Consider the following 12,225-nt stretch of genomic DNA (forward strand, 5'->3'; position numbering starts at 1 on the left):
AGGGATGTAGTGATACAATTCCGCCACTAGAGGGCCAGTCCCAGCTTATAGAATAGGTAATATGGATCTTCACTTCTATTCCACACTGTATGGCTCAAAATAAGAGAGAGGAGGGGGAGAGAGAAAAACAGGAGACTTCCATAGTGTAGTAGTTTGAAGAACGGCAGGTAGATTTATTAAGAAGCAGTAAAGACTCTCACATTTTGATTGCAAAAAACAAACACAATCAGGAAGAGGGTGTAATGGCAACTTCCGCCCGTCTTACTCTACTTCCATTTCGTCCTCTGGCCACTCCCTATGCGTTACGTCATGTGACTTCTTCATGGGGAGCAAGAGCATGTGCTGTTTTATGGACTATATTTTTCACGGCATTATATGTATGCACATATTTATATTAGTTTGAATTTGTGTATTTTATTTGAGTGGCACGATTTGCGCAGGACCCACCCCTCTATATACATGTGGTAGCTTATTCCCTGTTGGCGCCAAAATCATATCCAATACTTACCGGAATTCTTCTTTCCTGGCACCGATTCATGCCAGCATACACGTGGTAGCCCATTACATGCAGCAGTATGCTGCCATATTAGCACCAGGAATTTGGAAAATTTTACCAATACTTACTGAAATTTTCCTTTCCTAGGGGCCAATCCATGGTACCATACATGCGGTAGCCCATTCCCTCTGGTAGTATGCTGCCATGTTGGTGCCAAGAAAATCATATCCAATACTTACCGTAATTCTTCTTTCCTGCCACGATCCATGCCAGCATACACGTGGGTAGCCCATCACATGCAGTTGTATTCTGCCATATTGGTGCCAGGAATTTGGAAAATTTTACCAATAATTACTGAAAATGTCCTTTCCTGGGGGCCAATCCATGGTAGCATACATGTGGTAGCCCATTCCTTCTGGTAGTATGCTGCCATGTTGGCGCCAGGAAAATCATATCCAATATTTACCGTAATTCTTCTTTCCTGGCACTGATACATGCCAGCATACATGTGGGTAGCCCATCACATGCAGTGGTATGCTGCCATATTGGTGCCATGAATATGGAAAATTTTACCAATACTTACCGTAATTTTCCTTTCCTGGGGCCAACCCATGGCAGCATACTACCACAGGGAATGGGTTGCCACATGTTTTCTGCCAGGAATGCATGTGATAGACCATTCCCTGCCGTAGCATGCTGCCACGTTGGTGCCAGGAAAATGGAAAATCATAGCCAATACCTATCGTAAATTTCCTTTCCTGGCACCAATCCATGGCAGCTTATTACCACAGGGAATGGGCTACCACATGTATGCTGCCACGTTGGCACCAGGAAAATGGAATGTCGTATCCAATACTTACTGGCACCAATCCATGGCAGCTTACACATGGTAGCCTATTCCCTGCAGTGGTACGCTGCCATGTTGGCGCCAGAAAAATGGAAAACAGAATCCAATACTTACCGTCATTTTTCTTGTCACATCCCGCCAAGCCATGTTTTTCCACACGCAATTTTCGTGCTGCAAATGAAAGTGCCTGATCAAACATGATGGATTTTTATTAGAAAAAAAAACAATTGATGGCAGAATCGTATGAGCTATTGTCTTTTTCGCTCAACAGAACTTTCAGATTTCTACTCGTCTATGGCTTTCCTTACCGTAATTTTCCAGTCTTACCGTAATGCTGGCGCCAGGAAAATGGGAAAGTGTATCAAATACTTACTGTAATTTTCCTTTCTTGGTGCCAAGCCAATTTTCCTGCCTTACCGTAATGTTGGAGCCAGGAAAATGGAAAAGTGTATCCAATACTTACTATAATTTTCCTTTCCTGGCGCCAAGCCAATTTTCCCGCCTTACCGTAATGTTGGCACCGGGAAAATGGAAAATTGTAATCAATACTTACTGTAATTTTCCTTTCCTGGCACCAAGCCAATTTTCTTGCCTTACCATAATGTTGGCTCCAGGAAAATGGAAAATGATATCCAATACTTACTGTAATTTTCCTTGCCTGGCGCCAAGACAATTTTCCTGCCTTACTGTAATGTTGGAGCCAGGAAAATGGAAAATTGTATCCAATACTTACTGTAATTTTCCTTTCCTGGCACCAAGCCAATTTTCCTGCCTTACCGTAAAGTTGGTGGCAGGAAATTGGAAAATTTGATCCAATACTTACTATAATTTTTCTTTCCTGGCGCCAATCCATGGCAGCATACAGTACATGGGGTATCAAGTATAAAGTGTAAGCGCTAAACATATGTGGCTGTGAAAATCAAAAAAGTGCCCCTAAATAATCAATGAAGACAACTCAAAATCATGAAGCTTAAAGATAAATACCATATATACTAGAAAAGAAGTATATATGGACCTAATATGGTGTATACATATAACTATAACTTGTTAGTGAGACATGACCCCAAATCTGAGGATAACAACTTCAAAAGAAGAAGAGAAAATAGATACATAAACAATCAAGTCCATATATTGATACAAATAGATGTGCAGATGTGAATCCCAACGATTTCAGTGAAGACAAGAATTCCAATCTGTTGTAACCATAAACAATTCCACCGCAGTGTAGATCCCACCACCTTAAGAAGTACAGGCTTACCGGATGGAAATGACCCGAATAGACTTATATCTAAGGGGTCAACAATAGCTTATGATTTCAACTACTGAGGCACTGGATTCAGCATTCCATCGTTGAGTGGGTCCCAGGGCAAGTAGTTCTTTCAATATGGCGGACTATATATAATCACCGTTTTTAGAGAGACAACTCCGGCATCAGCTCAGACATAGAAATGGAAGGATAGAGCCAAGATGGTGTAATAACGTTTAAAAATCGCTTTAATAAAAATAAAGTATCAAACTCACATTTCCATAGTTGCTAACAAACATGTCAGAGGAAATAGGCAGTGGTAGAGTCTTTCCGACGCGTTTCGACCTACAGGTCATCATCTGATCACCCCAGATGATGACCTGTAGGTCGAAACACAAAAGGTAGCTCCCTTGTGTGGATCCTCTAGTTTGTAAGGAGTTTGGTTTTCTGTGTGAAGCATTTCCCGCACTCTAAACAGCAAAATGGATTTTCTCCAGTCCCCTCTTGATCAACTAGATTATTTTTTTCAGAACGTTTTTCGGCAAAGTGGAGTTTTAAGCAGTCATCAAGGCTTTTTTGGTGTGAGGAACATCTGCCAACCTCTGAACTTGAAACATTAGGCTCGTTGAGGTGGGTTTCCTGGTGTGAGAGAAGGCGTTTCTTCTGAGTGAAACATTTCCCACATTTTAAACAGTAGAATGGATTTTCTCCAGTCCCCTGTTGCTCAATAACTAGGTTATTTTTTTCAGAATTTTTTTTTTCTGCAGGGTGGACTTTTAAGTAGTCATTAGGGCTTTTTTGGTGTGACGAACATCTGCCGCCCTCTGAACTTGAAAAATGAGGTTCGTTGATGTGGGTTTCCTGTTGTGAGAGAAGATGATCCTTACGGGCGGCACAGTGGTGTGGTGTGGTGGTTAGCACTCTCGCCTAGCAGTAAGAAGGGTCGCTGGTTCGAATCCCAACCACGACACTACCTGCCTGGAGTTTGCATGTTCTCCCTGTGCCTGCGTGGGTTTCCTCCGGGTACTCCGGTTTCCTCCCACAATCCAAAGACATGCAGGTAGGTTAATTGGCTTCTGTCCAAAAATTGGCCCTAGTATATGAATGGGGACCTGAGATTGTGGGCTCCTTGAGGGTAGGGACCCATGTGAGTGTAAAGTGATAGGAACAATTGTAGACACTCACTCAGGTTGAACTGGATGGACTGGTGTCTTTATTCAACCTTACTAACTATGAAACTATGGATGAAACATTTCCTGCACTCGGGACTCGAAAAAGAGTCCTGACTTCTCTGGTGTATGAGGTGTTCTTTGACTTCAGAAGGTGTCCCACCCTCTGTACATGCAAGAGGATTCTTCACTATGTGGGATCTTGGATGTCCAACAGGACCGTTCACAAAGCTTTTTTCACATTCAGAAGACAAAAATGTATCAACAGTAGGTGATCTATCTACAAATGATTCCTCAGGATTATAGGGATCAGGTGTTTTATCAGCACTGTAAAAAATTGCATGTGAGGTCTCAGAAGAATTTTCAGGATCAGTGGAAGCCACCGATCTATCCACACGGGGACGTGTGCAAAGTATACATGGATGACCGAGGTTCTCTTCCGGAGAACATTGTGGAACACCATTGCCTTCTGTTTTATAGTCTGGAGATAGCATGAAATGTCCCTCTGAGGTAATCTGGACATCACCTCCACCTGTTGGTAAAGAATAATAATAAAAAATATATAAAAAAAGCGTACAATACATTTTTAAGTTTTTCTCTCAGAAATCAAGTATGTTGGTCTTCTAGATAACCAATACACACAGGTCTACCATGGAATTGGGAACATTCGTGAAACCAAAAGAACTATAAAATTCTTGTAAAATATAAAATACAATTGTTACATTTGCCTCCTCTCCGGCATGACAACCAGAATGCAGGTACAGCAATACTTTGCCATGTCTAAGCCGAGACCCCCTACTACCTGCCTGCCATGTCTCCAGTGACCCTAGTGCTGCAATGACTTCAGTCACCCTAATGCCGCGTACACACGGGCGGACTGTATGGCGTACTTAGTCCGTCGAAACACATTTCAGCGGACAATCCGCTCGTGTGTGGGCTTCAGCTGACTTTTTCAGCGTGCAGTCCGGCGTACTAAGAATTTCGGATTTTTCGAAATTCTGTCCGTCATACTTTGGTTTCAGCGGACAATCCGCTCGTCAGTAGGCTAGTTCGATGGACTAAGAATGGTGCATGCCCAGAAAGGATTTACACGGCGGAAGGGTGCTTTGCTGTGTCTTGGACTTGCTATTTCTAGTCCCGTCGTACGTGCTGTACACGTCATCGCGCAAGCTTTCGACGGACTGTTTGTGCATCCGTGTGTGGTCAAGTCCGTTCAGTCGAAAGTAGGACGGACTGTCCGTCGGATTGTATGACGGACCAAGTACGCCATACAGTCCGCTCGTGTGTACGCGGCATTAGTGTTTCTAGTGAACCCAGTGCTCCAGAGTCTCCAGTGACCCAAGGCCTCCAGTGTCCTATACAGTGACCCTAGACTCCAGTGACCCATGCGCTCCAAAGTCTCCATTGACTCCGATGTCTTCAGTTATCCCAGTGCTCTGGTGTCTCCAGTCAACCCAGCGCTCCAGTATCTTCAGTGACCCCAGTGCTCTGGTAATTCCTTTGGCCATCAATGTCTCCAGTTATCCCAGTGCTCTGGTGTCTCCAGTCAACCCAGCGCTCCAGTATCTTCAGTGACCCCAGTGCTCTGGTAATTCCTTTGGCCATCAGTGTCTCCAGTTATCCCAGTGCTCTGGTGTCTCCAGTCAACCCAGCGCTCCAGTATCTTCAGTGACCCCAGTGCTCTGGTAATTCCATTTACTGACAATGTCTCCAGTGACCCCAGAGCTCCGGTGTCTCCAATGACACCAGCACTCTGGTGTCTCCAGTGACTGTCAATGTCTCAAGCTAAAAGAAACAAAAGGGTTTGTGTTGCGCTTCCTTAATACCAAATGAACTAACACAATCAATAAAAAATATAAGAATAAGTATCAAAGCAAAAAGTGCAATAGTGCTTTGTAAACTACAACTATCCTTAGTGCTTATGAAAAAGGTGCATCTGTGCATTGCATAAACCAGCTAGTATAAAGTGTCTCTGTGCATCACTCAGGTGTCAAAAAACAAGCAAATCTGTGCTTAAAACCATACAGTGCATATAACAGGTTAAAAATGCAATATATAAAGAAATAAATATTTGTGATATAAACGTAGAAAAAATTCTGTTCTATAAACGCAGAAAAAACATTTTTTGTGATCTAAACGCAGAAAAAATGCAGAAAAAATGCAGAGAACAAAATTCATTAATTAAATAACTGAGTAATTAAAAACAAAAATCAATAGCAGCAAATAAGTGAATCTCGATAAAGTGTCCCATACATAGTCCAATCGTGCAATTTTGGATGCAATATCACAATCAAAATTAAGGTGCAATGTGCCAAGCCAACTCTCTTCCAGTGGTATTCCATGCTAGTGCTAGTTACACTAAGTAATTACCTCATGGCTGCGAGGTATGCAGCAAAACAGCTAATTTGCAGGGGGTACTTGGAAGGATCAGGGGGACTACAGAGAGGACTTCTGACGGTGCCGCTTTCCTCGTAGTTGTTTACCAGCGAAAATGCTCAAAATGACAGGTAAAAAACATCCTCCATAGTGCAGTATTTAAAATAAATGATTTTATTAAAAAGCAACTTTAACTACTCACAAGAGGAAACGAGAAAGCAGGCACACAGCTAACAACAGATCAATGAGCGACTTGCTCGGATGTAGACGTCACTTCTGGTTTCCTACGCGTTACGTCACACAAGGACTTCAACTGGGATGAAGTACTCTGGTGTCTCCAGTGACTGTCAATATCTCCAGCTACCCAAGGACTCCGATATCTCCAGTGACCCCAGTACTCTGGTGTCTCCAGTGACCGTCAATGTCTCAAGCTACCCAAGGACTCCGATATCTCCAGTGACCCCAGAACTCTGGTGTCTCCAGTGACCGTCAATGTCTCAAGCTACCCAAGGACTCCGATATCTCCAGTGACCCCAGTACTCTGGTGTCTCCAGTGACCGTCAATCTCTCCAGCTACCCAAGGACTCCGATATCTCCAGTGACCCCAGTACTCTGGTGTCTCCAGTGACTGTCAATCTCTCCAGCTACCCAAGGACTCCGATATCTCCAGTGACCCCAGAACTCTGGTGTCTCCAGTGACCGTCAATGTCTCAAGCTACCCAAGGACTCCGATATCTCCAGTGACCCCAGTACTCTGGTGTCTCTAGTGACCGCCGATGTCTCCAGCTACCGAAGGATTCCAGTGTCTCCAGTGAACCCAGCACCCCAGTATCTTCATTGACCCCACTGCTCTGGTGATACTATTGACCATCAGTGTCTCCAATGACCCCCGAGGCTCTGGTGTCTCCAGTGACCCCAGTGCTCCGATGATTCTATTGACCATAAATGTCTCCAGTGACCCTCGCATTCTGGTTTCTCCAGTGACCCCAGTTCTCCTGTGTCCCCAGTGACTCCTGAGCTTCCTGTGTCACACAGTGAATACAGAACGTCCTGTCTTACATGATGACCCCAGAGTATCCTTTATCACCGTGTACTTCTAATGCACCTTGTGCATCACTGTCACACCCACATCTCCACGTAGACTCAGGTACCTACCTGAACTGTGTCTCTCTTTGTGGATACAGACCACTCTCCATGACAATTAAACCAACCACAGCATACCGTGCATTGTGGTGTGCTGCATCACAAAAAAATATGCTGTGTGTACAGTTTTTGGTGCGGTCTAATGTGCTTTGGCATGAATGGGCTGCTTTAATGCAATGCAGGAGACTACAACCATGAGAATGGGTTCTAAATGAAAACTAACCAAGATATGAAGACCCTTTCAGCAGAGAACAGATCAAGGAGTGTTCAGTTCTGTGTTGAAATTGGCCTCTTTATTTTACTGGTCTGCTATTATTAATCCTCTTATCTCACCTGATGATGGGAAGGTCTACAGATCCTCAATCATCAATTCTCATACTTTAATCTCATGGAATTAAAAATGAATATGTAAACAGTTTCAGCATTTAGTGTCCATTACTCACCTATGCTGATATCTGGAGAAGATCCCTCCTCTTTAATCGTTCCCATCATTCCATCCTCCTCCTTAGACTGCCGATCACCCCTCACATACATCTCTTCCTCTTCCTCCTTTACCTCAACTTTTATATCCATCAGTTCTTCAACCTATACCAACACAATTGTAAAAATATTGCCTTTAAATGCCAGCATTGATATCATTAGTGTAGAGAATATAATCAGATGTAGTTTGGAGACACGTTTAGACCCTCAAATCTACCTACCTGACAGAGGCGGCTCTAGGTTTTGTGAGGCCCTAGGCAAAACATAGACATGAGGCCCCACTCACGTCCATAATGGAAAAAATAATTCAAGCAAGTTATGAGTGGTGGATGAGACAATAGAGCCAGGGGTGGGTCTGGGCTAGGACAGGAGTCCCACCATTGCTGGGGAAGCTTGACAGGCAGGATAGGGATCCTCCTCTTGTCAGCTCCTTTCCTGTCTGTAGACATCAGAGCTGAGGAGGCAGCCAGCATCTCTCACTGAGTTCAGATTGCAGTGTGTTGGACACCAAACAGCCCACACACGCTGAGGGCAGGTTTGTCCACATTAGCGCCCCCCTAGGGAATTCACTGGAGCCACTTGGCTCTGCTCCAGCAGAATTTGGCCTGGATACACAAGGTCCTGGCAATGCAGGTAATTTACCAGAGCAGAGAGGATCTCCACTTACGGAGAGAGACATTCCCCAAAAAGTGATGCTCCGTGTCTGGGTCGGCCAAATTAGGCAGCCGTGAGGCCCTTGTGAGAGTGAGGCCTTAGGCCACCGCCTAATTTGCCTAATTAAAGAGCCGCCTCTGCTACCTGATGATGGTGAGGGATGGTGTGACCTTCCTGTGTGGAATACAGAGGACGGGGACATCTCTCTGGTGGGTTCCCATTACTGGATCCATCTGTAGGAAACACACACACTGACTGAATACATTGTTTCTATGTGTTTATCAGATGATGGGGGATCTAGGTGGAGCCTCCGTACTGCTCTCTCCTTTACAATAAAGTCTCCTCTTACCCGGTGATGTGAGGGGCGGCTGATTGTCCATCATGACGTCCTTGTAGAGATCCTTGTGTCCTTCTAAATACTCCCACTCCTCCATGGAGAAATAGACAGTGACATCCTGACACCTTATAGGAACCTGACACACACAATGATACAGTCACCATCCAGACACATCCCTTGCTTGTTACTGGATAATGTCCCAGAATTCCCGGCACCGCTCACCTCTCCTGTCAGCAGCTCCACCATCTTGTTAATAACCTCAAGAATCATCTCCATATTATTTCTCTTAGATGTCAGGGTTTGAGATGGAGGTACCCGGATGGTCACCTGGTCACTAGACATAAACAATGGATTAATCTGTATTGAAAGAAACAAAATGATGTCAAGTTACCCTCCCATGATCCTCCTCACCTCTCTGGTCAGGTCTATGTTTTATTAATAGAGATAAGAGTGATATCATGTGACCTCCCAGAATCCTCCTCACCTCCCCGGTCAGGTCTGTGTTTTATTAATAGAGATAAGAGTGATGTCATGTGACCTCCCAGAATCCTCCTCACCTCTCCGGTCAGCAGGTAGATGATCTCCAGGGTAAGGTTGAGGATATTCTTGGTTACATGACTCCAGTCCTCATCCATCCTCATTGGAGTTGTCATGTCAGGAGACTCCTCCTTGTTGGCGGGAAATAAACTGAGAATTATCTGGAACAATCAGCATGGTGGAGATTACTGTCTGGTGATGCAATATTGTAGGTTACTGCGGTAAGTGCATGCTTGGCTGCATGCCTTCCTAGAGTACATACAGTCTTAAACAGTTTACTTCCTGATCTTCCTGCAATCACTCAGCCTGCTGGAATATTCTAGCATGCGATTTGCTGGGTTCCCGACATTTGTTGACATTTGGGGGCTACCGGACACTGCACTCAGCCTGGCCTAACCAGCAACCCTGAGGTTGTACAGTCTACAGTACACCTTGTAGATGTCCAAGAACAGGACAGAGTTTGTGGACAATCAACATCAACACAATCCATGAAACGTGTAGAAAGTGATTGTCCAAGAATGGGACAGGATTCATAGACAGTCAACATCAACACATTCCATGGAACATGTAGACGGTGACGGTCCAAGAACGGGACAGGATTAATGAGCAATTAACATCAACACATTCCTTGGCACATGTGGAAGATGAGCATCCAAGAACGGGACAGGGTTCATGGACAATCAAAATCAACACATTCCATGGAACATGTAGACAGTGATTTTCCCAAAAAAATGGACAGGGTTCGTGGACAATCGACATCAATACATTCCATGGAATAGGACATGGTTCTTGGACAATCAACATCAACACATTCCATGGAACTTGTAGATGGCGATTGTCCAAGAACGAGACAGGATTTATGGGAAATCAACATAAACACTACCCATGGAACATGCAGAAGGTGATTGTCCAAGAACAGGACAAGATGTATGGACAATTAACACCAACACATTCCATGGAACATGTAGATGGTAATTGTCCAAGAACAGGACAGGATTCATAGACAGTCAACATCAACACATTCCACGGAACATGTAGACGGTGACTGTCCAAGAACGGGACAGAATTCATAGACAGTCAACATCAACACATTCCATGGAACATGTAGACAGTGACTGTCCAAGAACGGGACAGAATTCATAGACAGTCAACATCAACACATTCCATGGAACATGTAGACGGTGACTGTCCAAGAATGGGACAGGACTAATGAGCAATTAACATCAACACATTCCTTGGCACATGTGGAAGATGAGCATCCAAGAACGGGATAGGGTTCGTGGACAATCAAAATCAACACATTCCATGGAACATGTAGACAGTGATTTTCCCAAAAAATGGACAGGGTTCATGGACAATCGACATCAATACATTCCATGGAACATGTAGAAGGCGATTGACCAAGAACAGGATAGGGTTTTTGGAAATCAACACATTAAATGGAACGTGTAGATGTTGATTTCCAAGACCAAGATGGGGTTCTTGGACAATCAACATTAACACCTTTCATGATGATTGGTTGAAGGCGTCTTAAAGGTATCTTCTTGACACACATTAGAACTGAGGCTTCGGAAGCTACGAAACGTCTTCAACATTACATAATAAGTCCAATTAAATGTGACCAAACAAACACATGTATGGCACAAGCCAGGAGAGTCCCGTCCCAACTTCTAGGGCAGGGGTCTGCAAACTTTTTAAACAAAGGGCCAGTTTACTGTCCTTCAGACCTTAGGGGGGCCAGACTGTGGCCAGCAGGAGTAGAAAATGGCCTCTGGCGTCAGTGGGAGGAATAGTGCCCCATCGTTGGTATCAGTGGTAGGAATTGTGCCCCATCATTGGTGTCAGTAGGAGGAATAGTGCCCCATCATTGGTGTCAGTGGAAGGAATAGTGCCCCATCATTGGTGTCAGTGGAAGGAATAGTGCCCCATCATTGGTGTCAGCAGGAGGAATAGTGCCCCATCATTGGTCTCAGTAGGAGGGATAGGGTAAAACTCTGAGTTCTCCCAGTGGTAAGCAGTTGCAGCACGCATACCCTCTGGATGAGCCACCAGACTTCTTGCAGTGCTCAAGCCTTCAACTTGCTCTTTGGAACATTCCCCAGCAGATGAAATTCCTCCTTAGTGCTTCAGTTTAGGTTTCACCTTCTATCTTCCCCAGTAGACCCTTCAGCCATGCAATGTAAGCTGATGTAGTACCCTCTTATGTACATGGTTGTGTAGTGTAGAGAGAGGCTAGCTAGAAGCCTGGATGTGAGTTTCCTTAAGGTCAGGCTGGAGGGCTCTACAGATCAGGTCCCTAGTACCGCCCCCTCTGGTTCTAGAAGCTTGGAGGAGTTTCTAGAAGCTAGTGGGTGGAGGTCAGGAGGTGCTGATCTGAATATTTATGGAAATCTGGCCAATACCTAGGCAGGAGGCCTGGCAAGGTGGCTGGATCAGCCCTTAAATATGGTGGTGCCTTTGCCAGCAGGGGAGTCGGGTGTTAGATGGAGTGCTGCTGTGTGTAGCCTAAAAGGCGGCCCCAGAGAAGGGGATGTCTGCTTCAGGGAGGCTGGAGGAAGGAAGGAAGTTGAAAGAGGGAGAGGGCTGATAGGTGCCATACCCGAACCAGTTTCCAGAAGGTTTCCCCGGATACTTACACTCTTCCCCAAAGAGAAGAAGGAGCTCCTCACGGTGACATGGCACTTTTGCTTGTTGAAACGCAGGTGGAAGGCAAACAGCGTACCTGTGTGTCTTTTCCTGGGCAAATTGAGTTTTTAATTGTCTTATGCTACTTTATGGAATAATACTACACCATGAAGAGCTTCTTCTTCTCTTTTTGATCTACGTTGGTGATCGTTGGGTGTTTCTCACGCCGGGGACCATTTCCCACTGGAGAATATACTCACGTTGACATCAATGCCTGTTTGACTACCTGTAATGGGTGCCACGATGGTCTGGTGA

General features: G+C 44.7%; 1 protein-coding gene across 1 annotated transcript; it reads right to left on the reverse strand.

Annotated features, from left to right (window-relative positions):
- Positions 1 to 2,819: 2,819 nt before the first annotated feature.
- LOC143955916 (uncharacterized) lies at positions 2,820 to 8,547 on the reverse strand. The gene is made up of 2 exons (XM_077466038.1): positions 7,721 to 8,547; positions 2,820 to 4,290 (listed from the first exon to the last, which is right to left on the reverse strand). The coding sequence occupies exons 1-2, from the start codon at positions 7,848 to 7,850 to the stop codon at positions 3,803 to 3,805; spliced, it is 618 nt and encodes a 205-aa protein (XP_077322164.1). The 5' UTR covers positions 7,851 to 8,547; the 3' UTR covers positions 2,820 to 3,802.
- Between the last annotated feature and the right edge of the window lie 3,678 nt (positions 8,548 to 12,225).

This window comes from Lithobates pipiens, unplaced genomic scaffold (assembly GCF_037356315.1).
Source record: "Lithobates pipiens isolate NorthernLeopardFrog02 unplaced genomic scaffold, aLitPip1_a1.2 Scaffold_35, whole genome shotgun sequence".
Lineage (NCBI taxonomy): Eukaryota > Metazoa > Chordata > Amphibia > Anura > Ranidae > Lithobates > Lithobates pipiens.